At 53.2% G+C, this 25,700-nt stretch overlaps 7 protein-coding genes across 7 annotated transcripts; 3 read left to right on the forward strand and 4 right to left on the reverse strand.

Moving 5' to 3' along the window:
• The first annotated feature begins 1,942 nt into the window (after positions 1-1,942).
• On the forward strand, positions 1,943-3,551 carry IWZ02DRAFT_42946 (uncharacterized protein). The gene is made up of 5 exons (XM_066765992.1): positions 1,943-2,231; positions 2,285-2,356; positions 2,410-3,173; positions 3,251-3,338; positions 3,408-3,551. The coding sequence occupies exons 1-5, from the start codon at positions 2,191-2,193 to the stop codon at positions 3,445-3,447; spliced, it is 1,005 nt and encodes a 334-aa protein (XP_066620951.1). The 5' UTR covers positions 1,943-2,190; the 3' UTR covers positions 3,448-3,551.
• Positions 3,552-4,506: 955 nt separating this feature from the next.
• IWZ02DRAFT_381739 (squalene epoxidase-domain-containing protein) lies at positions 4,507-6,149 on the forward strand (the record flags this gene model as incomplete). The annotated part of the gene is made up of 3 exons (XM_066765182.1): positions 4,507-5,112; positions 5,179-5,815; positions 5,875-6,149. The coding sequence occupies 3 exons, from the start codon at positions 4,507-4,509 to the stop codon at positions 6,147-6,149; spliced, it is 1,518 nt and encodes a 505-aa protein (XP_066620952.1).
• Positions 6,150-6,871: 722 nt separating this feature from the next.
• IWZ02DRAFT_483713 (putative death-receptor fusion protein-domain-containing protein) lies at positions 6,872-12,733 on the reverse strand. The gene is made up of 9 exons (XM_066769174.1): positions 12,430-12,733; positions 11,523-12,358; positions 10,490-11,474; positions 10,203-10,445; positions 9,613-10,152; positions 9,046-9,563; positions 8,829-8,999; positions 8,139-8,779; positions 6,872-8,074 (listed from the first exon to the last, which is right to left on the reverse strand). The coding sequence occupies exons 1-9, from the start codon at positions 12,534-12,536 to the stop codon at positions 6,980-6,982; spliced, it is 5,136 nt and encodes a 1,711-aa protein (XP_066620953.1). The 5' UTR covers positions 12,537-12,733; the 3' UTR covers positions 6,872-6,979.
• A 294-nt stretch (positions 12,734-13,027) lies between these two features.
• Positions 13,028-13,754, forward strand: IWZ02DRAFT_470933 (mitochondrial import inner membrane translocase subunit tim23; the record flags this gene model as incomplete). The annotated part of the gene is made up of 2 exons (XM_066768832.1): positions 13,028-13,654; positions 13,731-13,754. 2 exons carry the CDS (start codon positions 13,028-13,030, stop codon positions 13,752-13,754), a joined length of 651 nt encoding a protein of 216 aa, XP_066620954.1.
• A 1,383-nt stretch (positions 13,755-15,137) lies between these two features.
• On the reverse strand, positions 15,138-16,437 carry IWZ02DRAFT_381123 (uncharacterized protein; the record flags this gene model as incomplete). The annotated part of the gene is made up of 4 exons (XM_066765147.1): positions 15,138-15,593; positions 15,656-16,099; positions 16,154-16,185; positions 16,257-16,437. 4 exons carry the CDS (start codon positions 16,435-16,437, stop codon positions 15,138-15,140), a joined length of 1,113 nt encoding a protein of 370 aa, XP_066620955.1.
• Positions 16,438-17,995: 1,558 nt separating this feature from the next.
• On the reverse strand, positions 17,996-20,139 carry IWZ02DRAFT_43045 (HAD-like domain-containing protein). Its single transcript, XM_066766072.1, has 4 exons — positions 18,609-20,139; positions 18,414-18,563; positions 18,268-18,366; positions 17,996-18,218 (listed from the first exon to the last, which is right to left on the reverse strand). Exons 1-4 carry the CDS (start codon positions 19,839-19,841, stop codon positions 18,006-18,008), a joined length of 1,695 nt encoding a protein of 564 aa, XP_066620956.1. The 5' UTR covers positions 19,842-20,139; the 3' UTR covers positions 17,996-18,005.
• A 1,163-nt stretch (positions 20,140-21,302) lies between these two features.
• IWZ02DRAFT_43050 (dihydroxy-acid/6-phosphogluconate dehydratase) lies at positions 21,303-23,502 on the reverse strand. The gene is made up of 2 exons (XM_066766076.1): positions 23,240-23,502; positions 21,303-23,173 (listed from the first exon to the last, which is right to left on the reverse strand). Exons 1-2 carry the CDS (start codon positions 23,314-23,316, stop codon positions 21,415-21,417), a joined length of 1,836 nt encoding a protein of 611 aa, XP_066620957.1. The 5' UTR covers positions 23,317-23,502; the 3' UTR covers positions 21,303-21,414.
• Positions 23,503-25,700: the final 2,198 nt, after the last annotated feature.

A 25,700-nucleotide genomic window follows, 5' to 3' on the forward strand; every position in this document is an offset into this window, starting at 1 on the left:
TCATGTAGTGTTTGCCCAGCTTTGCCCAGACGAAAAAAATTGGTTCTTTCCAAGAATCTGACCAAGCAATACGGTCAAAAGTCGAACGACGGTTTGGTGAGATCCAAAACTCAGCAAAGCCCGTGGAAGACCTCCAAGGCAGAACTTTTCCCAGCTTGAACAGCCTTGCGAAGCCAGAAGGCCGGGTGCCTGAAAATCACACGTCTTGTCATGCAAATCATGCTGGGCGCTTGGCAGAAGCTCCAAAAATATTTAGCCCTGTCATTTGCGTGGGAAGCCGTCTTGAACAAGGCATTATCGTGAATTCGTGATTCAGTGCTTCGGTGTAATTCTGATGGAGCTTGGTGACGACATTTTACCTACTAAAGATCCAGTCCAATGGAACTCCCGAACAACCTGAGGACAAGGGCTTCAACGTCAGCAAATATCGAAAGACGGTGACCCAGGATGAGGTTCGACGGTGGCCAAGCTGGGCAGGGCGCACCGCTGCGTCGCTGTCATGGCATTCCGAGCGATGCAAGGGACTTTTGAGCTTTTTGGAGTCGGTTCCACGGTTTTGTCCCATTAGCGGATCCCGATCCGAGCATTTCGTGATGATTCCTGCCAGGCGTCTTCTCGATCTGGCAAACGGGAGATGAACCGATGCAACTCGACCTCGCACCGTGGAAAGTCGCAATTCAAAGTTCAGCCAGTGCAACGCGGGATGCAGGAGAAGACGAGAAACGCGCGGCTTGCTACAGTTGCGCATGCAACGAGAATTCTCATGAGATGGCCACGGCGGTTCAACAGAAGGCGGCGCCACCTCGAACGGGCCGGGCGCGGGCTCGAGGCAGGTAGGGCTGGTTGGTGAGTACAAGTCTAGCGGTGCAGTATGGCCCGCTTCAGGATGTTTTGTTATGGTGTTTGTTGCGAAGGCTGTGAAGGTGGCGCGGGGGCAATAACTGGTCGGCCTACACCATTTGCCCACCGACATCAACGAGGCCTGCGAAGTTCAGCTTTTATCTTTGGCAACCACATTGGATTGCTGAAGGGGTAAGTGTAGATGATGTTCCCCTGCTTAGGCCCCAGGTCGACCCTTTTTGGGAGTTGAAGAGCAGCCGTAGCGTCGAGGGCGTTTGAGTGTCAAGGTCTGGCCGAAGCTCTATTTTGGACTCAGGCCCTGACGCTAGACCTGTTCCTGTCCTCCCACCAAGCAAACGACCCTCCCCGACGCCCCTTGCTGCCAACTCCAAACATTCATTCAATCCCGTCCCTTCGAGCTTTCCACAGCCCATCATGATGGCCATGCCTTGGAACTACCAGGCTTTCCGCATCGATCGGCCTTCCGACATCATGCCCAGAGCCGTCATATTCCCATCTAGTCGACCTCTGGGATGAGGCAGGGCAAAATCCGAATCCTTCAAGCCACAACCAGACTTCTTCCAAATGTCCACAAACAACATCCCCCAGACTTCGATGGAGCTAAGATGCCGAAATGCCCTCGACCGCTACTAGGTCTGACCCATTTACGGCTGCCAAACGTCCACAGTGAGCCTTCATGTCTTCCTCCCTGAAAGCTCGGAACGGCGCGCGTCATCCTTGGCAGCCATATCTGGCAAGACGACTTCTGCTCGTCTCCGCCACCATCGACGAGGACACGCGAGTCGCAAAACACGTTCTTTCCCGTCAAGGCCACTGAATACATCTTGGCCATCTTGGCTTTACTCAACTGCCCTCTTCTCCTTCCACGCGGCACTGTCCGTCTCTCCAGACTTCACAACGAGCCACCTACCAGTCCTCGCTGTCAATCTTTCGACTCTCCTGTGCCTCTGCTGGCGACATCTTTTTGTTGCAGCGGACTGGGACCTAAAAGCCGTTTCAGCTTAGACCACGGTCATTTGAGACGATTAGTCGGTTTATCTTCAAGCCATCGTGGGGACTTGCGCCCGCTGCCCCTCGAGTCACTCTCCTACAAAGCGCACCCACCGGCCTGACGCTTGGAGCCGAGTTTCCGAGTCCTTTCTCTCCTCTCCCTGCTCCATATTCCTGATCGCACGCGCAGAGCGTCTCGTCTCTGCCGTTGCTGCCACTCTTTTCGATTCTGTTCTTTCCGGTCCCTTCGTTTCCTTGGATACTGTCACTCGCTTGATTCAGCAATCCAGGTTGTTTTTGTTCCCTTCTTCGGTACACTTGACGGAAAATTCATTCATCATGTCTTGGTGGGATAGCCTTGGCCTAGCATGGAAATATTGGTAACAGCCTTCCCTTCTTCGCTGCCTTTGACCGAGCTAAACCAATTACATAGCTTTATCTTTGGTCTTTTGATTGCAGCGACCCTGATCGTCGGTGCCATCAAGATGTTGTACACTCGATCAAGGTAAGTCGACTTGCTTTTATGTTCAAGTCGTGCCCGGCTAATGATGAGACTAGGTTGGAGAAGATGTCGATTGAAAAGGCTGAAAATAGCCGTCTCGACAACCCCCGTCTCGCATTCGCCCAAAGGTCCAAGGATGAGGGAGACTTGTTCGGCGTCCGCGCACTTGAGGCAGGTTATTTTGGGGGCGTGTCCCAGTCCCGCCCAACGTCGACATGTACTTCGCGTAATACGTCCATCAGCGGTAACACCCTGATCGGTACCAGCTCTACGCCGAAGCTCATTTCTCCCGCAGCCAGCGTGACGCAGCTGCCTCGGGTCAAGACAAATGATTCAACCAAGAGCCTGCCTCCAATTCTGCGGAACAAGTCCTCGTCGCTCAAGTTGCAGCCGTCCGAGGCGGAGTTCAATGGCAGGAAGAACCATGGCGGAGTCGACATGAGTATGGACGTGCCCCCATCACCGGCCGCTCCCAGGAGCGCATTTCATCCCTCGACAAACCGCAATGGACAGCAGACTTCGATCCCCAGAGTGTCTCCTGATCTCCTGGCTCCGGTCCGCAAGATGCACGATCCTACGAACCAGCCGGTCGTGGAACGGGTACCACGAATGGCGCCATTTCGATCCGAATCAGACTCGAATACGAAGTCGATGGCTGTTTCGGTCGACTTTACCGTTGGTGGAAGCAGCATGTCGGACCCCGCGTCTCCCACCAACTGGCCTCCTTCGCCGTCGAAAATCATGTCCCACTATGTTCCCCAGCGTTCGCAAGACGAGTCTCGATCCCTGTCGCCGGCTGGTTCGCAGAAGTACTCAACTCGTGAGTAGCTTCTCGAGTCACTCAAGATTTGCCAAGGTCGCTAAAGTCAGTTGACAGAGTCGGAAGTCAAGACACAGCCCTCCAACCCTCAAGTCCCCAACTACACATTCCCAACAAACGTCTACATGGCAAGACAGTCGCTTTACAGCTCCGGAAGCGAAAAAAGTAGCTCTTCTCCCCGGCACTCGCGCAACCTGTCCGACAGCACCATTGACCGCGGTTTCCCTTTCCAAGGTCACACGACGACGATGACGGACGAGAGTTCGTCGCGTAGCACTAGCGCCCAGAGTCGTCGCTACAGCTTTGGCACTAGCACTCTCGAGACGTCCCTCCCTGTTGGAAGCCCCGACGGCTCTCACCTCAGCGAATTCTTCGAGGCGTACTTCAACCAGAGTCAAGCCAACCTTGACAAAAGGCTGGACCTGTCGGGCAAAGCAGAAATTGCCACGGGATCAAGACTGTCGAAAACTACAAGAGCTCCTTCACCAGGCATGATGCCGCCAAGGCTCTCGCCGAAGAATAGCAAACGTGGCGCACCGGTGGGAAGAGCTCTGTGATGAGCTGGTCAATTTGTTGGGTGACAAGGCAACATACAAAGGCTTTGCAAACATTTTAATTGGATAGAAAGAGTTGCAAAGAGGAAGTGGTTCCTGTGGTTTCTTAGTTTCGTTTGATATGGTTTTTGGACGACGGCCAGAGGGACAAAGCTCTGACCTAGGACTTTTCGTCAATGAGCGCCTGAGGCTGACATACCCTTTTGGACTTTTTTTTGTGGCCTCAGCAGAGGCAGGTAGATTTTTTTGTAATGTAATGTCCTTTCCGTCAAATGGCGGATCAAGCATTTGACAGTGTAGGCTGAATTGGGAGAAGAGTGGACTTGTAGTATTGACATGGACACATCATGGTCTGATGAGCACGTGGTTGTGGTGATTTCATGGTGCAACGCTAACGGCGCATCATCGAGCGCCAAGACAACCGTGGCCGGTCCTCGCACATTCGGCCGGCGAAAGTCAGGGCAACCACTTACGGGCAGCCGCATGTGAAAGCGCATTTGCTAGACCGCCTTGGGGAAGCCCCTTGCACAGCCAATCGGTGCGCCACGAAATCGTAACCTTATTACTGGCAGCCTTACCCTTCGCCTCTATCCCGCGCCTAAAGACTTTCGACTTCGACTCCTCCCCCACCAAAGTCAACATCTCCAGAGCCCTCCGCGCGGCCCCGACGCTGGCTCGTCCTCTGCTTCAACACCAGCGCCTGCCGCAAAGTCCAATCACCTTTCTACAGCTCCATCGTCACACCACCGACGCCCACGAGCGCCAAACGCCCTATCGCCATGCCACTGATTCTCGACGGCTCGCCCTCCCCGTCAGAGTCTACGCCCTCGTCGACATCCGCCAGCAGCAGCCAGCGCAAATTCCGTGACGCCAAAGAGGAACGCCGTGTCCTGCACCACGATGCCGACGTCGTCATCATTGGCGCCGGCGTTTTTGGCAGCGCCGCTGCCGTCGCCTTTGCGCGCCAGGGCCGCAGCGTGATCCTGCTCGAAAAGAGCCTCAAGATGCCTGACCGCATTGTCGGCGAGTTGTTGCAACCCGGTGGTGTGCAGGCGTTACGGGACTTGGGCCTCGAGGACTGCATGGACGAGATCGATGCGATTCCATGCCACGGATACGAGGTCATATACTATGGCGATGCGGCACATATTCCGTACCCGCAGAACATTGTGGACGAAGCCAAGGGCAAAGAGGTCGATGAAAAGGTTCAGAGGCCAGAAGGGCGGGGTTTCCACCACGGTCGCTTCATTCAGAGGCTGCGGGAAGCTGCCATGAAGGAGCCAAACGTGCTGGTTGTCGAAACAGAGGCCAAGGACGTGATTCGGAATGGATGGACAGGACAGGTGTTGGGTGTCGAGTGTTCGACCAAGGGCGAGAAAGACTTTGTAGGACAACACCGCCCCTGCAGCTGAAATAGCATTGAGACTTGTTACTAACCTCAAAGTTTCCAGTACTTCGGACACATCACCCTCGTTGCCGACGGGTATGCATCCAAGTTCCGCAAGCAACACCATCCGCATACCCCGCAGGTACGCTCCAAGTTCTATGCCCTGGAGCTTATCGACGCCGAGCTTCCTAGTCCCTATCACGGTCATGTTGTGCTTTCGGACGGACCTCCGGTACTTCTCTACCAGATTGGAACCCACGAGACCCGCGCCCTCATCGACGTGCCCGAGGGTTTGCCCTCTGCTTCTCCAAAGAACGGCGGCGTCAAGAACCATTTACATAATGTTGTCCTCCCCGCTCTGCCAAAATGCGTGCAGCCGAGTTTCGAGCGCGCTTTGCAAGCAGGCAAGCTTCGTAGCATGCCCAACTCGTTTTTGCCGCCAGCAACCAATCGGACCCCGGGCCTGGTCATCGCCGGGGACGCCTTGAACATGCGGCACCCACTGACTGGTGGTGGCATGACGGTCGCCTTCAATGACGTAGTATTGCTGGCTGAGTTGCTGAGCCCGGAAAAAGTTCCGACGCTTTCCGAAACCAATGCGGTCCTCAAGCAGATGAAATCGTTTCATTGGCGGCGTAAAAATTGGGCTGCCGTCATCAACATTCTCGCGCTGGCACTGTATGCTTTGTTTGCTGCAGACGGTACGCCATCTCTCTTCCCTCCAAAACCTACAATTTGCAACTAACACAAGAGCCAACAGACCCAGCCCTCAAAGCCCTTCAACTCGGCTGCTACAACTATTTCCTCCTTGGTGGCTCCTGCGTCTCGGGCCCCGTCGGCCTTCTTGCCGGCATCATCCGCCAGCCCCTTGTCCTCTTCTACCACTTCTTTAGCGTCGCCCTCTATGCCATTTGGCTGCGCGTCGCGGCCGCACCGGTGCTTCTCAAGCCCTGGGCCCTGATCAGCTCCGCTTCCGTCTTTTGGAAGGCGTGCGTCGTCATATTTCCATACATTTGGTGTGAGGTCCTTCCATGAGCTGCACTTGGAACACTCGTGTGGTACCTGGCCCATAAAAAGTCTCCTCTGGATAGACCGATACGCTCCTCTTGGAGAAAAGTGGCTATCCGCGTCGCTATACGAATGGCACACCATCACGAGGCGTGGGGCGGTAGGCAGAGCACAGCGCCGGCGAGCCTGATTGCACATACGCGGCCGCTGTTTTCGCCTTTCCTCCCTTCTTCTCGACTTTCTTTTTTGTCTTTCAAGCACAGTGTGGCAGCCTGTCTCTCTCCACTTTGGGTTTTCACACTTTGTAATCCTTACTCGCACTTTTAGTAGTCTTTCTAACGAACGAACAATGAAGAAGAGATGGAACGAATGGACGGAATGATACGGCATGGCGTGGCATGGCATGGCATGCATGCATGCATTTGGGCCACTTGGCGTGAGCGTGACGCTCGCAAGAAGGGTTTTTCGATGATAAACCCTTCCTCGTTTCCTTCACTTTCAAAGGAAAGGAGAAGGAAAATATCGCCTATGCGACAGGTGAGCTGTGATTAAGTTATTGGGTCGTTGATCAAAGAATACGGACAATGATGACATGGCATGGCATGACCCCACAGTACATCTTGCAGTTGGACTCGTGTGGATAAAATGTGGACGGACTTGCGGGATGATTGAAAAGACGCAACATGTTTTTTTGCGTTTCTAGTTGTAATTGTTAATCTGATTTCTTTGCTGTCCACGTCTACTCGCTATGGCTGCTGGTCAAACGTGCTCGTGGGTACAGTACTTCTATTTTCTGCGACATCAGTGTACGGACAGTCATGTCCATCGTCTATTACCTGGCACAAAGACAGTGCTTCCTACTCATTTTCCGTTCGTCCATCAACCAAGCCCCTCACCCTCGCAGCAACAACCTTCAGCCTCTCCCTCACACCAGCAGCCAACGCCTCGTCTACTCCCTCACTCAACCACGCCGGCGCGCCGGCCTCCTCCAACGCGCCCCTCAACTCCCACAGCGCGCGCATCCACTCGCTGCCGCGCCCGCTCACGCGCCGCACGCCGCGCACCCGCCACACCAGCGCCACGCCCGCCGCGCGCACCACGGCCCACGCCAGCGTCGTCATCTTGGCCTGGCTGCCCCAGCCCAGCACCGAGTCAGGCCGGCCGCGGGCGAGGGACGTCAGCGCGTCGAGACCGGCGCGGGTCCAGGTCGAGAAGGCTCGCGCGAGCGCGGGGGACACGGTGGTGGTGGTGGCGGCGGGATGTTCGACGTGGTTTGGTGACGGCGGCGGCGGCGGCAGGGGAAGCGCCAGCATAAAGGCTGACCATTGCGTGATTTCGCGCAGCGGGTCGATAAAGAGATTCTGCCGCTCGGCGGCAAACAGCGCCGTGTCTTCTTTTGCGGCGAGCGCGAGCAGCGTCGAAAAGGGCGTGTCGAGCATGTCGGGCACGGGCGGCTCGTCGAAAAGCTGCTGCGGCAACGACGCGGCCGCGGCCGGCTTGAGGTGCGGTGTTGAAGAAAGAGGCGAGGACGAGGGCGTGGATGAAGGGGCCGCAGGCGAAGCGGCAGCGAGGAGCCGTGAGACCGCAAACGTGTTTACGATGGAAAGGAGCGTTGGGTGTCGGATTGGAGAGTCGCCGGGCGAGGTCGAGGAGAAGGAGGCGACGAGCTGGACTGTGTGGCCCAGCAACTTGGATGCTGCTGCCAGAGGAACGATCGAGGGCGTCGATTCAGTCTCCGGGTCCGACGCGCCAATGATGCGCTTGACTATGGTGGCGGCCTTGTCACGGATCTCGTCGTCGTCGTCGTTGAGCGCCGTGTAGGTCGTCTGAATGAGAGATAGGAGTGTCAGGAGACGAAGGGACGCCTGGTCTCGGGGTAGATAGACAGGGTCATGCCAGACGCCGCGAAGAGACGATAGGGCAGAGACTGCAGCGAATCGGGTCGAAAAAGGCTAACAGTGTGTTAGCATTGCGTTTTTCAGTCTTTCAATGTTGCACAGTGCTAGAAGATCTTACCATGGTCTCATCCAAGTTACAAGCAACTGTATTGTTGAAGAGAACATATTCTCTCGAAAGCGTCCGCCAATGTTCCTCTTCTTTGAGTCTCAGATCCAGTATTTCTCCACGGAGACGTAGCGTTGCTTCTTGCAGGGACGGGGATCCAAAGCCTCTGTTGGTCCACTCATACAACTCAACCATGACATCTCCCTGCATCGTCGAAACAAGCGGCAGTCCGTTGTCGACCAATTCAGCAACAACCTGGCGGATAGTCGAGTGTATCTCTACGTCTTCAGTTACAAGCGTCGGCTTGCTCAGGATGAGACCAATCCCCCGTCCAACGTTGGCGTCGTGCGGTTGCTTCGACCGGTGGCGAGTGTGATCCGACCATAGGGGAAGCATGATTTCGATGCAGGAGCGGTACGTGTCTGGATCCTGGCGAGCGAGTACATTGAAGCAATCGCCAAGTGGACCCAAAAGCCGTTCGACTTCTCCATCCCACGGCGTAGTCAGCGAGAGGTTCTGAATCACTGCGCGTCGTAAGAGAGCATCCCTAGGCTCTCTTTGTCTCGGGCGCGGGGTAGTCCATTTTGTCCGGTATGCCGCTATCCTGCGATGGAAATCAGAGCCCATAACTCCGCCCGTGGTCCATGGGGAATCTGTCACTGTCAGTCAGGCATATCAAGACCTTCATTCCATTCGGCATACCGATCGAGGCCGCTCGCCATGCCATTTCCAGGGTGACGACAATTTCCATGTACGCAGCTCTAGTGAACGGGCATTTGATCATAGGGGTATTGGCTTCACGTATCGGGTCGGAGTTTCCGTGCAAATGGTTGAAATTCTCCCGAAGAGCAAAGCAGAGGAGTTCCATTTCGTCTGAAAGATTAGCCTTTTCTCATTTCATGGTCCATGCTGTGCTTACCCTTGAAATCTTGTTTGTTGAACGAGGTCGACATGTACTTGATATGTTCTTTTGCTAAGTAAAGGGCAGTAAGAAGCCTTCCATGCAAAGCATTCTTCCCATGGGTTGGCAGCTCTAGCAACCAAAGATACCACTCCACTCTCTCCTCCGGATCCAGAAGCGACGCGATAGTGCGGGCAGCCATGTCACGAACATGCCAGTGTGAGCTTGCAGTCAGCTTAAAAACTAGCGCTTGGATTTCTTCCTTCTTTTCGGGAGGTGGTTTCGCTCGTTGAAGAATTTGCAATGCCGGAAACACACCTTCCAGAGCCTTGCTTGTCAATTCGTTTCGGCTACCGGTACGCGACCTAGGGTTCAGAAGCGATGTGATAATTTCGAGAAGGTTTGGATATTTTCTGTACGAGAGGCGTGATATCCTCAGGTGGTCGGTCTCTTTCCAATTCTGTGTGGTCCCGCTTCCGAGCAGGCGGTCGATGAGGGCACGGAAGAGCATTAAGCCACAGTTGCGTATAGCCCAACTAAGTTATGCGTCAGTCGAGCGAGTGTGCAAAGTTCAAAGGCACCTACATGTTGGATTCGAGTTTGCTTGCTGCAAGAGATAGTCCTTCGCCCATGTGTGGCTCTGACACTCGAGAAAGCTTCGTGTTCGTGAACACATCCTTTAGGCAGTTCAGAGCGTGAACTTGAGGTAAATGGCTGCCATCGATATTCGCATTCTCTGTCGGCTCATTGCTAGCTTCGGATTTGAGGTCACCAACGACCTTGTCAAAGAGCGGACCTTCGGGCGCAGCGCTCAAGATGCCTGTAACCAAGGAAGGCAGACCAGCTGACCGACGGGTGATCATGGATCCTTTGTCGCGGATACAACGAAGCGTCTCTGCATACCACTTATCCAGGAGGGCCTTGATCTCCTGGTCTTGGGAGCGGCTGCAACGTAGGCAGAAAGCCGCAAAAGTTTGGGCAACGGTTGAGAACGCGCCGCGATGCCTTAGCTCCGCCAGCTGGGTAAAGCAAAGTTTTCCCAGATCTTCGAATTCACTCCGGCTGAGAATGACAAGTTGAGCCAGCTCGAATGGTGCCTTGGACACGATGACACGCAGTAGATTGCTGGGAGAAAAATCAGCAAATACCATTGGCCAAATTCTTCGAATCAATACCTTGCTTCCTTGAGGGCTCTCCAAGAGTAGCTGAGAATGTCTTTAGTGGTCAGATCTGGCTCTTCTTCCATGTCTTCTGGTACGTATCCTTCAGGAGCATCAACACAGAGGACGCTTTTGACACAATCCCAAATCTCTCGAAGATCGGACAAGATGTGGTCGTGCAAAGCTTTCCAAATTTGCAAGTCCTCGGAACCCATTGCAGCAATGGATGGATAAAATGATGGTTGTTCGACAATATACCTTACTTGTGTCAGAGTATTAGATAAACAGGCTTAGATCCTTACCTCAAAGCTGACAGTGTCCCATGCATAGGGTATGCATTGACAGCAGTAGACATGTTTTGCTTTGCTGCAGAAATGGTTTGGTCGAGTCGGAATATCAAATGCTTAATGATACCATGCTTGCTGTACATCCACTCAGGAAGTGATTTGCTGGCCTCACAGCCAGACACAATGGCCTCCTTCCTTCTTTCAAACAAGAGATCATAGACACGCGCAACACCATCCGCATGATCAGCTCGTCCACTTTTCAGCATCATGTGCTCTCCATTGAGTAGGAACTGTGCACATGCTTGGTCCGCTTGAGCTTGGGCTGGTGATCCAAGCTTGAGAATAGATGCGGAAGCATGCCTAACATCGTCGAAAGGGTCCATGATGAGATCAAACAGCTGCCTGACGGGCTTCCGGTTGAGGACATTGATGGTGAATGGCCATTTGGCTTGACCCTGTGCTGACCTCGACAACACATTTACCGGTATCAAAGGATCAAGTCCAGACTTCATTATGAGCGTAAGTGACTTGAGAGCGGAAATATGCCTTTGATACGCCGCTGTGGGAATGAGTTCAGAGCTCAGGAATTTCAAGTGCCACCGGACAAAGTCAATGTGCGCTCTTAGGGTATCAACCGTTTCTGATCCGCGAATAGATGGATTCCCCATCAAATCTTGCGCCGATATTCCGCTCTCTTTTAACAAAGTCCGGTTCAGGTTATATGCAGCGGCCCGAAGTCGATCGAGTAAGGCCAAAATTAAGCTTATGGTCTCTCCGCGAAAATTTGCGTCGGTATCGGCGTGAAAGTGGTGTAGATTGCGCTTCAGGGCTTCGAATGTCCCAAATGTCAGTGGTCTTGTGATTGCTGAAGAAGATACCAACAGAGCAAGTGCCAAGAGCCGTGTTTGTGGGCGCTCATGGGCCAATAGTCTTCCCAGCAGCTTGTCTGGGACCAGAACCAAGCCGTCTCGTATCTCAATCCTTTTGTTGAATCGGTAATCTGAGGCAATCAGTGCTCATTATTCTTGTGATAGGAAAATCAACATACCAACTTCCTGGACAATCCCCATGTCTTTCCCAACCTGAAGCGAAGTGAAGAGGATCGAAATCTCCATGTCACCTTCTTTTGTAATCATGCTTCTCAGGCGAAGATGGGTTTCTAGGCGCATCTCCTTTAAGAAACGCAGATAGTCTGAAAGGGATGGCTTGAATAAATCTGGAAAGACATGACTTTTGAAATTGAGGAGAGCGCCGGGTCTTTTCGACAGGAATTCTCGGATTGGCTGCACCCAGACCGGACATCCGTCTGCGCTTGGTTTGAGCAAATCACTGTTTTGGCGCTTTGCGTAGTCCAGAGTGACGCAAATTGTGCTGCCCGCGGTCTGCGCGGTGTCCTGGTGCGCAACCCACTCCATAAGTCCTGAAAGAAATGCCCTGCCCGTGGGTGGGCGACCCAAGTCGGCAAGCATGATCAACTCGTCGACAAAGTAGACATCCTTCTGGACAAGATAGGAGAGTGCCTGGAGAGATTGCTTGGCTTTGGAATTGTCGGCCTCGTGGAAGAGAATGCCAAAGAGCGTGTTGGTCATGCCAATAATCACTTGTTTTTCTTCAGGATCGGGGGTCTTTGGGAGCAGAGAGCAAAGGGTGAGCAAGACTTGTCTCATAGACTTTGGTTTTGCATTGTCGTACGTCTCGAGATAAATGTCAAACAGCTTGCTCAACACTGTGACATTGGCTAGCGCTCTAATCCTGATGTCTTCATGGGCCTTGCACCTCTCCAGGATCGAACAGAGAGGATTGCAGGCAGCAGATTTGTGAGATGTTGGTATGTGTATCAGATGCGCAGTTTTGAGAAGCGCGTCTATCAAGGCAGCAAGATGACTTTTTTGGACCATCAGCAATTGCTCGTTGTTGTTGAGGCTCTGCCACGGACACTGGATAATTCCTCTTACTTTGCGCTTTGGTCGGTGACGGCGTCCGCAGCCGGGATATGATGATTCAATTCATGGCTGAGATTCCGCAGGTCGTTTACCAGCAGCGGAACTTGGAGAGATGCCATTTTGGGAGATTAGTGGAAAAAGAAGCGGCCAAAAGGCCGATTGCTCGCGACACAGTCGTCGACCAGATCTGCGCCCGTCTCCTCTCTGCGAGAAAGTTCTTGAATAGATCTTGCGCGTAAAATGGACCGTCGACGCATCCCAAGTAAAGAGATGTGCTGCTTGAGGACAAGAGCGAGTCGGAAATTTTGGAATCACGGGACTGGCGTCGGGACGGGATCCCTGTAGAGCGGCGGCGGGCTTGGCGCCGGCAGCGACGAAATAATTTTGGCCGGAGCGCCGGTTCTCGACCTCATCACCAGCCGCAAAGAGCCTTCGTCGATACCGTGACGACAGTGCAGTGCCCGTCTGACAGCGCCCCTCCCTCCCTCTCCTCGTCCGCCGTGACAACACCGCCATCTCCCCACCCGCCCTCGACTCGATCATCACCGCAGCTCTTTCCTTGGCTGATTCTTAGCTTGCTGCCCACTTCATCACCTCCACCACCGCTATCATGGCCATCTGGGATGCTTTCACGGGCCCCAAGCCCCATTCCACTACAACCAGCAGTCCCGACGCGCAAGCTTCTCAATCGTCATACGCCTCCCCGGCAGCTCCCGATGTCTCGTCATTTCTCTCCACCCCAGGCGCCTTCGACCCATCCTCGCTGCACCCGCTCGCAGGGCTGAACGAGGACACGCTTGACTACCTCACAATCGAAGAGGGTGCTCTGACCGACCTACCTGGCGCGCGGCATGGCGCCCTGCCATCGCGTGGTTGGTCTGATGACCTGTGTTACGGTACCGGCACAACCTACCTGACGGCGCTGTCGCTGGGAGGCGCGTGGGGACTGGCAGAAGGCTTGAACAAGACGACGCCCAACATGGCACCGCGCCTCAAACTCAACGCCGTGCTCAACGCCGTCACGCGGCGCGGACCATTTTTGGGCAACAGCGCCGGAATCGTTGCAATGGTCTACAACATTTTCAACTCCACCATTGGCCACTACCGTGGCAAGCACGATGCCACCAACAGCATTATGGCAGGTGCCATGAGCGGTGCGCTTTTCAAGTGCACAAGGGGTCTGAAGCCCATGGCTATTTCGAGTGCCATTGTAGCCAGTGTGGCAGGCACTTGGGCGGTAAGTTGAACCCTGGAAACATCGAGCCTTGCCTCGCTCAGAATCGCCGGTTTCAGTCTTGCTAAAACTATCCCAGTTGATTCGCAAGACCTTTTTCTAAGCACTGGCGCCTTGGGCCGCCCTCCTCGGAAAGGCAACGAGCAGGTTGATTCTCCTTCGCTAACTGCGCCTCTGCTGCCATTCCACGACCCGCCACATGGACACCTACCTGCGCTAAACCGCGCAATTGCAATCCAGCGCGCCTTCCCCGTCGTCTTCTACACACGTACGTAGTAGAGGTCACGAATCCCACTCTCCACACCCAACGAACCTGTTGATCCTACCACCTCTCTCTCTCTCCGCGTCTCCACCTTGAGAGATCCAGATTCTGCCGTCTGTTTTGAATATCAAGCTTTTGTTTCTTCCGTCTTTTGATTTGGGCGATTCCAAAGCTCTCTCGGCATTCCATCGGAGTCTATATGTACGTGGCGTGGTCTGGTCTGGCCTGGCGTGCTGTTGTTGTGATTCTGGGAGCCCCGAACAAAAATCTCAACTCTCCTCTCCAACTTTTACTCTGCATCCTCTCCCTCTTCCTGTCCCGCGCGCGCGCACAAAAAGAATGCTGGTCTTCCGCATTGGCAAAAACGGACAGACGCATTCATGTTTTGACGACATAGGGACCAAACAAACCAACACACGCGATGACTGACGTCAGGAGGAGGGAGGCCGGGGGCGAGAAGCTGTAAAAATGATCTTTTTCTTCTTCTGTCACATTCTGATCTTTCAAAACGCACCTACCTTTCTTGTTCCGCGTATGAATCAATCCCACTTGTAGCGACAGGAGTGCGTTTTCTGCTGCTCCCTGTGTCGGCTGCTGATCATCAATGGACGCTGGCGGCGGCGGCTCACTACAACCTACTACTATTTGCACTCTAGATATAGACTCTGAAATTCACTCTCACATGCATCTGTCTACCTGTGTGATTTCTTTCTTCTGTCGTTGACCAAGCAGGCCGGGAGCTGGTCGTCCTGTGTGTCCTCCCTCGTTTCCTTGGACTCACCCCACAAGAGACACAGCTTTATGACATTGACTCAGGACTGTATGGTTGTTTCGATCACATGTTTGTCCTTTTTGATTTATCATTGTTTTTCCCGTCTACATACAAGACACTTACTTAGGCGCAGAATGATGCAAAGAAAGCAGGAAAAGGGGCCGGCCGGGCCACCGCACCAGTGGATGCGGGTCTAGCGTCAGACGTTGATGGATGGAAACGGCGGTGATGATGAAGGGCGGCGAGGATTATGCAGTCGTGAAGGAGGCAGCGGCGTGCAGGCCGTTGTGGAGGACACGGCAGACTATGATGATGAGTATGGAAGGGGGCATAGAGGCAGAATGTGTCGAGAACAAAAAGACGCTGGAATGGTCACAAAGAGGGGGCAGACGGCGCGCTGAGGTGGATGACGGGTAGCAGGCTAAAGCCTCACAAAAGCTGGAAAGGGGAGGTCAGTACATATGTGACACATTTTTAGAAAGGGCAAGGGACAACAAAAACTCACTCGCGTCAATCTGCCTGACCCGGGGCAGCGCGAGCCGGACCTTGTTGCGATACAGGGCCGGCTGCCGCGTCTGCAGCGGATTACCCTCAAAGTAGACCGTCTCGAGGTTCTCCTTGTCGGCGAGCTCGCGCTCGACCTCTGCGAAGTCGGACAGCTGGCAGTATGAGGCCCAGAACTCCTCGAGCTGGGCGAGCGGCGCTAGGTCCGTCAGGTGCTCGATCGGGTTGCCCGTGATGTCAATGACGCGCAGGTTCGTGTTGGCTTGCAGGCCTGAGGTTGAGGTGAGGGCGTTGTGCGAAATGTGCAGTTCTTCGAGTTGCGGCAGCGACGAGAGGCCCGTTATCGACGTCAGCCGGTTGGATTGAATGGAGAGGATTTTGAGGTTTTGGAGCGTGTCGAGGCCCTGTTTGCGTCGTACATGTCAGTCCCTTGTCCGTGACACAATCTCGCGGTGACGAATAATACCTTGATCTCTGTAATCTTGTTCTTGCCCAGCCAGAGCTCCTCCAGGCCCGTCAGCGTCTCGAGATTCTCAATCGTACGGATTCTGTTTGCGCCGAGCTCGAGGTTGCGCAACTGCGTTAGGCCCTCGAGATTTTCAATCATGCTAATCTTGTTCTGCACAAAGTAAAGATCGCGCAGCTTCTTCATGTGGTTGACGCGCTTGATGTGCTTGATCTTGTTGAACGAGAGGTCCAGGTTGTTCATCTCAGTGAATTGCTCCAGCCCACGGATGTGCGCAATCAGGTTGTCGTACAAGTCCAGCTCTTGCAGCGTCGCTCCAATTTGTTGTGGGAAATCTATGTCTGAGATTTGGTTTTGGCGGAGTGAAAGGCGCTCGAGCTTGGTGAAGCGGTCGAGGTGAAGGGCTGGGATAGACGTGATTTTGCAGTGGATGAGGTCGATTTGCTGCTCTAGAGCATTAGCTGCCGCCTAAATGCTCAATCAGAACGTTGCGCTCACATCCGTATCCTCTTCATAGTCCTCTAGCAAGTCTGCGTGCCAGCCAGCGGTTAGCCTTCTTGCTTTTCGGGAGACACCTGAGATTCCTCAACCACAAACACACCTTCATCGGCATCGATCACGTCCACGGGAGGCGCATCTTCGTCCGAGTACTCAGGGTCGGAGAGCGCCTCGGGGTTGGTGATGATGGGCTTCTTCTCGAGCCTCAGTTTGCCATCCCACCCGCTCTTGTTGCTGCGCGCCGGCGACGGGTTGTGTTCTTGTTGCGTGGCGGCGTCGTCCATGGATATGGTTGTCGCGTGAAGCTGAGCGCCGAGGTTGCTGCCGTCGTGGTGGGTCTGCGTAGCGGTAGATGGATCACCAGCGATGGAATCATGGGCGGTTGACGACGCGGGGGCGGGGCCCGTGTGACTGAGGGCGTGCGCAGCGGCGCTCGGATCTTGATAATGCTCGGTGGTCATGGTGGGTCGAAGGTGTGGTGTTGCGGACGTGCGGCAAAGGGCGTTGCAGGCATGTGAAGTCGAAGTGCAAGTCGCGTGGCTAACGTCGTTCTGCCTGGTCGCGTAGGGCTGGTTCCTTTGGTTGTTTGTTTGGGCGCGCAGCCGTCGTATGACGTCCTCCGCTGTCCACCCGCAGCAGCCGCATCACGAGCTCACCGACGACGTCAGTCTTCATGCCATGTACCACTCATCGCTTTGAAATCGTCTTCCGGTTTGTGCAAGTCACTGACTGCATCATTGTGGGTGGCCAATCAGTCTCCCGGTAATTTGTAATTCATTCTTTTGCAGCTACCAAAAAAGACGGCGGCCACCTTGCCAACCACTACCGCCCTACAACTTGCCATTAATTTTTTGCTGCAGAAAAGGGTTCCTGCCAACGCGAAAGAAAAAAAGTTGTTTTAATTCTCGCTGTCTGGCTGCCCAGCACAAGTAAGCCAACAAGCCGTGGTATCAAAACAAGAAGAGAAAAGCAGCAAGGAAATAAAGGGCTGAGCAGCAAGCGGGATAAGGAGAATCGAACTTAAGGAATGCTACAAAGGAGAGTGCTTCGGATGAGTCGAGTGTCGAGTGGGGGCAAAGCATTAAGACATGCTCAAGTCGCGCCCTCTTGAAAGAGAGCTCAATCATGTATACTGCGAGAAGACGATGGCTTCAGCGCTTGAAAGTAGAGAAAAGGGTTGTCTTGTGGTGGGGAGGTGAAGGGGAAGAGAATCAACGAAAAGACAGACAACGTGCCAATGCCAATGCTCCGCAATGCTAACCAACTGGAAACGCAGAGACTACGTTCATGCAAGTCCTCTCGAGGACAGCAACGCGCAAGAAAGGAGAGCCGCGAAGCAAGAGAAGGAAAAAAGAAAAATAGAGAACGCCCATTTTGCTTTGTGTGTGTGTGTGTGTGTGTGTGTGTGTGTGTGTGTGCCGCCAATCGCTTCTTTTAGACAAGCTCCGAGTGTAGAAAAGGCGCGCTGTATCTGCATGGACAGGGGCCTGCGGGTTGACGTGGTTCCCGAGGCAAGACAGCCATTTGACGCCGGGTCAACATGTAGAAGAGAGATTTCTCGTTCGCCAGGAACAAACGCTGCATTCTTCCCTGGCAAGCAGATAACAGGCATTAGAAGTACAATCTATGCCAGTGCATCCAAAAGGGGACGCATCGGCAGGTGTATCAATGTTGGTGGTGGGACCAGCAGGCGCCAAGGCCAGGTTCGAGCAGTCTTGTCAGACATGTCGCGAACATTGTCAACGTGCGTGGGTGCCCGCAGGCTTTTTTTCGGTCTCGATGAAAAGTGTTGCCGTGGCGCGCTGCCACCGGACGCCCAAGTATGCAGCTAATGTAACGGCTCGTTCTCCTCTCATAGCGCCACGTCAAGCACTAAGCTGACGTCGCTGACCTGGGAGCCAGCGAGGTCCTCGAGGACTGGAATCAAGTCGAGCAGCTCGTTGTCGTGTGCGTCTGAAAACCAGCTGCTAATTGGTACAGCGTGCTGTGGGTGGAAAATGTACGAGGTGGGCGAGTTATCAATGATGATGGTGTCCTTGAGGTCACGTCCGACTTGGGAGAGATCCTGATGCAATCAGCACGCCGGTTGAGAGCGATACAAAGCTGGGTCTCACCTTGACGTAATTTCCTTGATGGTTGTAGCAGCTCTCCCGAAACAGTCGGTGGTGAACGACGCCGTGAATATCGAGCTGGTCAAGCAAAGGATCGCCGTACTGAGACAGTCAGACAGAGCCGCAGCGGCTTGTTCGGAATGTCTTACCTTAGCAACGGATGCAGTAAAAACGACAACCTCGTACAATTCACCCACACGCTTCATGAAAGCATCGACGCCGGGCCTTTTGATGACATATACATTATGATACTGGCCCTCGATTTCGACCGGAATGGTAAAGTCGGATTGGTGGAGGATCTAAGAATGTCAGTAAAGGGTAGGAAGAAGATGGGAGAAACTTGCCTTGAAGCTACTATGCACCAGTGTCTCATCCAAGTCCAGTACCAGGCATTTCTTTCCCTGAAACTCGGGCCTGGCAGGCGGTAGAAGCCATTTTTGCTGTGGTTGATCGGCGGGGCCTACAGCGACTGTCGACTCCTGACTTTGTGGAGTGGTGCCAGTAGGAGGAGAGGTTTGCGCTTGGCGGTCCGCAAGTGGCGGGGGGGGTGGCAGGTCAACTCTCGTTGGCGTGGCGTCTCTTTGCTGCACAGCTTGATCCTCGGCAACGGCCGCAACCTCGTTGGCAGCAAGCGGTAACGATGGCCCAGCATCGGTCATTTCAATGTCCGTGTCTCGCGCCGCCTGCTCCGGTGTCCTGTCGGCAATCGCTTGCTCTTCCGACAGCGCCACGGGGGTAGGCGCCTGCACGTTGACTTGAGGACTGGAATCAGCGGCCGGGGCACTGGTGTCAAGACGCTCCGGTTGAGTAGATCCAGATGTCTCTTGCTTTTCAGGGGCCTCCGAGGCTGGTGCAGCTTCTTGATTTGGCCTGTCCACCTGAGCATCCCCGTGCCTGTCCAGCCCATCTTTTGCGTGGTTACCGGCCGCAGAAGCCTGACCCTCGCCAGCGTTTTCCTTCTCTACTGTTTGTTCTTTTGACTCTGCAGTACTCGACTCGGCAGCACTGACATCCTTTCCTCCCTTTTGAGCAGATGGCTTCGGCTGTGTCTTACGGACAGAGCGCAGCTTGGCGGGCTTTTTGGGTGCCTCTGAGGGCTCCTCTGGCTCATTGTTGCGGGCCTTGTCCGAAGAGCCGCAACAGCTGAGAATCAATAGTATTCTTCTGACGCCCTTCGCCTTGGGCTGTTCCTGGGGGCCAGAGCCGGCCTCGCCAGAGGTCTGTGCCTTTTCAGCAGCCTTTTCGGTGGTCGCAGCCTTGGGCTTGTTTGAGCGCTTGCTCCCAGCCGTACTCCCAGCCCTTCTCTTGCCCAAAAAACTTCGCTTTGACCCTGCTCCCACGCTCTCAGCGCCTTCGCCAACGGTGGCGCCGCTCAGTCCAGTCGCGCTTGCAGAGGCCCCTTCAGCGGGTTTGGTGGCAGAGGCGGGAGGGACGTTGAGCGAGGATTGAGGTTGAGCGGAGGCTTGGGGCGCAGAGGGCGCGTCGGCGGCTACGCTGGCAATGTTTGTCGCGGGGGCGTCGGTCGAGGGGGCGACGGGAGCAGAGGAAGGGGCCGATTGAGCTAAGGAGGGGGCCATTAGTAATGAAAGAAAGTTTGGAGGCGGAGGTGGAGGTGGGATTGAGAGATGGTTGAGCAGGAAAACAGGGGAAAAGTATACCAGAAGTGTTGGCCTGGGGCGCGACGGCCTGGCCGTTGTCGTTGACCGTCGGCTTCTGGGTCGCAGTCGACGGATCTGCCGACGACCGCACAGCTTCTTGGCTCATGTGGGGCGAATCGAGCCGTCAATGTCTAGAGGTTCCGGGAAATTTTGAGGGAATGCTGACGGAGAGGTCCTCCTTGCTTTGTCGCGTGAAGAGGTGTGGGCGTCGAGTAATGACGCTTCCGTAAACAGCAAGCGGCGCGGAGGCAGAAGGTCGAGGACGGGGCGAAATGGGCGGCGGTTAGGTGTGTCGCGCTCGCTGCGGCAGCTGTCCTGGGCTGCAGGTTCGGGCCGGCAGTGTCGTGGCTCGGTGCAGGACGATGTTTGGGAGTTGAGACGGGATGGCCAGGTGGGTTGCGCGAGGCAATGGGAAGTTGGGAGAGGCTGGGATGCTCCGAGAGAGTGAGAGACGACGGCTAACCTGGCTAACCGAAATGAGTCTTGCAGCCAGTCACGGCAGCCCTCGACCACCAGATGACAGGGCCGGTAAAAGTGACGAAACGCTGGACAACCAAGAGCAGCAGAAGCAGTAGCATCGGCAGCGAGCAATGCAGCAAGCTGTTGTCCAAAAAAACAGGGAGGCGTGGCGACGTGGTGCGGTGCGGTGCGGTGCGGTACAGACAGCGTTGTGCTATGCGGACATGGGCGCTGAGCTGTGTGCAGGGCAGGTGTGCAGGTGGTGGTCAGGGCGCGCGGGACGGGGGTTGCAAAGGTTTGAGAAACAACAGGGCAAGAAAAGAGCGTGAGAAAGGGACGGACGGACGGACGGACGGACGAGTGATGAGATGGGGATGGGGTGGATGGTGGTTACGGAGCGGCGCGGCGTGGGCTGTCAGTCGGTTGGTTGGCGTGGGCACGGAGCTGGAGCTGGAGCTGGAGCTGGAGGGTAGGAGAAGGGACCACTCGAGCATCGACTTCTGTTCACTGACTGCCTACAGTGCAGTAAGTGCTTACCAGACCGACAGTTTGCCAGAGTTACTCAATCATGCAGCAATCGATCCTGGGCTCTTGGTCGAATAGCGTGCCGCTGCGGGCCGTCGGTCGCGATGGATGATGGCCCACCCAAACACCCAGGAAACAAGCTAGCCAGGGCGCCATCAACTCCACGCCGGGCGGCTAGGTACAGCCCACGCCCAATGACAGGACAGCCTCCTGTGCCCGCACCGACCTCTCCTCGTCTGCTTTCGGCCGCCCGCCCGCCTCTGCTCCCTCCTGAACCCACGTAACCTCCCGTCGTCCAGGCTCCAGACCTCAAGGTCCAGATAAGCTTGCAAATTGCCTTTCGGCTGCTGCCACCGCCAAGAGATTTGGATCAACACCACACCGGTGATTGCTCTGTTCACTTTTCCATCCTCGACATGATTATAATAGAACAAATTCCCGTCGCGATGCCCCCACCTGCCCGCCCATGAACGCCTCAATCGTACAGTACCACAGTAAACAAGATTCGTCATCCCTCCACCTCGGCCCCCGCGTCGGGTGCATCCGTCACGCACCCTGAGCTGGCATCCTTGACCAGCTTCGAGTACTTGAAAAGCACGCCCTTGTTGTATTTGAGCGGCGGCGCAATCCACGCCTGCCGCCGCGACTCCATCTCCGCCTCGCTGATGTCCAGGTCCAGCACCCTCGTCTCGGCATCAATGGTGATCTGATCGCCGTCCTTGACGAGGCCGATCGGCCCGCCAACCTGCGCCTCAGGCACTATGTGGCCGATCAGGAATCCGTGAGAACCGCCGCTGAAACGTCCGTCCGTGATGAGCGCAACGTCGTGGCCCAGTCCAGCGCCCATGATGGCCGAGCTGGGCTTCAACATTTCCGGCATGCCTGGTCCACCCTTGGGCCCCTCGTACCGGATCACCACCACTGTCTTTTCGCCCTTTTTAAACTCGCCCTTCTCCAGCGCCTGGATGAAGTCGTCCTCGGCGTCGAAAACGCGCGCCTTGCCGACGAACCGCAGTCCCTCCTTGCCCGTAATCTTGCCAACGCAGCCCCCTGGCGCCAGACTGCCCCGCAAAATCTGGAGATGACCAGTCTTCTTGATAGGGTTGGCAAGAGGCTTGAAGATTTGCTGGTCCATGGGGAATGATGGCGCGTTCTCGACGTTTTGCTTGAGCGTCTTGCCCGTGACCGTCATTTGGTTGCCGTCAAGGACACCCTCGCCGAGGAGGAACTTGATGAGCGATGGCGTACCGCCAATGTCGTAAACGTCGGCGAAGACGTACTTGCCAGACGGCTTGAGGTCGGCAATGAAAGGAGTCGTGTCGCTAACGGCTTGGAAGTCTTCAATGGTAAGCTTGATGCCTACCGAGTCGGCAATGGCAATCAAGTGCAGGACGGCGTTGGTCGAACCGCCGGTGATGGTAACGAGCTTCATGGCGTTCTCAAATGCTTCCCTGGTGAGAATGTCGCGGGGGCGAATGTCCTCCTTGAGGAGGTTCTTGATGGCGTTGCCGACGGCCATGCATTCGAGCTGCTTGGCCTTGGACACGGCAGGGTTGGTCGACGAGCCTGGCAGAGTCATGCCCATAACTTCGATAGCGCTGGCCATGGTGTTGGCCGTGTACATGCCACCGCAAGCACCGCCGCCGGGGCAGGCGTGCCGGATGATGTCGAAGCGCTCCTCTTCGTTGATTTCACCAGTGATGAATTGACCGTACGCTTGGAAAGCAGAGACAATGTCGAGCTTGGGATTCTTGGGCATGCGTCCACAGCCGGGCTCAATGGTGCCACCGTAGACCATCATCGAGGGCCGGTTGACGCGACCCATGGCCATGAGGACACCGGGCATGTTCTTGTCACATCCGGGGATCGAAATGTTTGCATCGTACCACTGGCCGTTCATGACCGTCTCAATCGAGTCGGCAATCAGGTCTCTTGACTGCAGCGAATACCTCATGCCTTTTGTGCCCATGGAAATACCGTCACTGACACCAATCGTATTGAATTGCATGCCCACCAGTCCAGCGTCGAAGACGCTCTTGTTGATTGCGTTGTTGAGCTGCATCAGGTGCATGTTGCAAGGGTTTCCCGAGTACCAGACGGACGAAATGCCAACCTGCGCCTTGTTCATGTCCTCCTCTTTCAACCCCGTGGCATACAGCATGGCCTGCGACGCGCCCTGCGACTTGGGCTGCGTAATGTTGCGGCTGACCTTGTTGAGGGCGGTATCCTTGTCATCGCGGCGGCTGGCGGTCGAGGAGAGGGAGCGGCTGCGAGGCGTGAGTCAAATGGTCATGAGGGAGAGAAAAGAGTTGTGGTGGAGGTGGATTACTTACACGTTCCGCCATTGCAAGCTGCCAGCCCGCATCGACCGCACCGGCGCCGCGGCAGCAGCAAACCTTGGGAGCAGCATCCTCAATTGTGTCTTGCAACAGCAGCTCCCTCGGCCAATTCGTATGCGCAGTGGTATATGTCGATTGACGTCCTCAGAGATTTCGCAGCAGCAGTTTGGGTTGCGGCGACCTGCTCAGCGAATGACTGTCGAGATAATTATTTTGGCCGCCCTTTGTGGACTAGTGCGGGAGCTTGTCTAGCAGCATCCCCGGTATCGGAACCTCGACATTCCCCAGCGCCGAACCGTCAACACCACCCTGGCCCCTTGGTCCACTTGCCGTCTGCTCTTTTCCCAGTCATCTGGCCCTGGTTTTGCTGAAGATGCGCTTGCTTTTGTCGTTTTGGTGATTTGCAAAAACAAATTTAACCTTATCCTGACGTCTGCGAAGAGCTTAGATCCGTCTCATGCAGGGCGTATATGCAGCTTGATATTGGTCAATGGATGAGTCGACGCTTGCTCCACTTAAGGACGGAACAATCGGAATCGGGACATTGTCTTCGCCCTCTATTCCCGTGTCGTTGAGCGGCCATGTCTTCGGTACCGATGACTCTGCTCTCTGCTCCTTGCTAGATATCATGTCTATTTACCGAGCCGCCGCCTTTACAGCATATCTGCTAGCTTAGTTCACTTTATTAACTCCTTTAAAGCTATAGAGCTAATTAATATAGTCTTCTAAGGCTTCTTTTTATCTATCTTATCTCCTATTAGAGCCCGTACTTTTTATATAAGCTTATTAGTATTTAGGTAATAAACTTACTTATAGGAAATAACTAATCTTATAAGTAGTAATAGTATACGTCGTAGTCTTATTTTACCTCTAGCCTATAGGAAGGGATATAATAGGGTTTATACTTATAGAGAGAGTAAGTAATAGTTAATATTATTATTATCTACTCTTCTTTAGTTTAGCTACTACTTCTTAGAAAAAGCCTACACGTTAATAAGTTATTACTATATATAAAATTTTTAAAAAATTAAAAATTACTATACCTACTATAACTCTATAGCGCGGGCTTATACGTATATAACTAAAGTTAGAAAGTAAAAACCTACCCTCTAAAGTATTATACTATAAGTATACCCGTACCTACCCCCTAGGGGGAGGCCCTACCTAACCTAGTTCTACTAGACGGCTATAACTATAAACCTAAGAAAATAGACTAAGATACCCCTATACTACCTAGCCTACTACCTACTTAACTAGCTAATAAACCTAAGGAAATAGACTAGGACTTCCCTATAAGTATTATAAATCGTTAAGTAGCTAATATATAGGCTTTTACCTAAAGGCTATCTACTTAGTTAGATATATATAAAATTAAAAGAACTTAATTAAAGTTAAGTAGAGAAGAGATAAAGTTAAGTAAAGTCTTATTAATTATTATAAATATAGAAGATGCTATGTACTCTTCTATCTTCTATATATATTTATATAGGAAGTGAAATAAGAACTAAACTCTCTCTTTACTATATGAATTACTACTTTAGTTATATTATTAAAATAGATAAGAAATTAATCTTCTTATTACTACACGAAGTTTTATTAGCTATTAAGTAGGCTATATATCCTTAGTAGTATTTATTATCTATTAGTACTACCGGCTTATACGGCTTAGCCGGTTTATATAGCTTAGTTATAATCATCTTTAGCTTATTAAGTAATCGTGTAAGGGCGTAGTTATAATATACTTACGTTACTAGCATCTAATAGCTATTATGTTATGTCTAATAGCCGTATCTAATAGCTATTATGATATTCCCCCCCTAATAGGAAGCCTAAGTTAGCTTATTAGGTACTTATATAGATAACTAACCGGCGTTATTTTAGTAAGGGCGTAAAGTATAGGACTACTAGGTATATCTTATTATTAGGGTTATAGTTTAACTAACCTTCTTTACTACTACCCTTTCTATAATAACTAATCTTCCTTATATTAACTTTTCCTATAATAATAATCCCCTATTATTACATCTTCCCTCTCTTACTTAAGTAATAATAGTAAGTTATTACGTTTATAGTGAGTCCTTAGTTTAAAACGCTTAACTAATTATCGTGTAATAGTATCTAATTAATCTTATTACTTAAAGCGCCTTAAAGGTAATATAACGCCTTAAGAGGATGCTAAGGCTACTTAGAATCATCATATAACATATTATATGTAATTAGCTAATCATTAGTATATCCGGAGTTTTAAAAAGGTAAAGTAAAGCTAACTAGTCTAGGTATAGTACCTAGCTCCTAAGAGCTAGCGTATATTACTATTCTACCTATAGATTCTTACGTAAATGTTACGTATACTAATACGCCTACTACGTCTACTTTACCCTTATATACGCGTTCTAGTAGCTATTACGCTAACGCGCTATTAAGTATACCTTTATATAAGGGTGATAATAGTAGT

Source organism: Phyllosticta citriasiana, assembly GCF_038021145.1.
Source record: "Phyllosticta citriasiana strain CBS 120426 chromosome Unknown IWZ02scaffold_10, whole genome shotgun sequence".
NCBI classification, from domain to species: Eukaryota; Fungi; Ascomycota; class Dothideomycetes; order Botryosphaeriales; family Phyllostictaceae; genus Phyllosticta; species Phyllosticta citriasiana.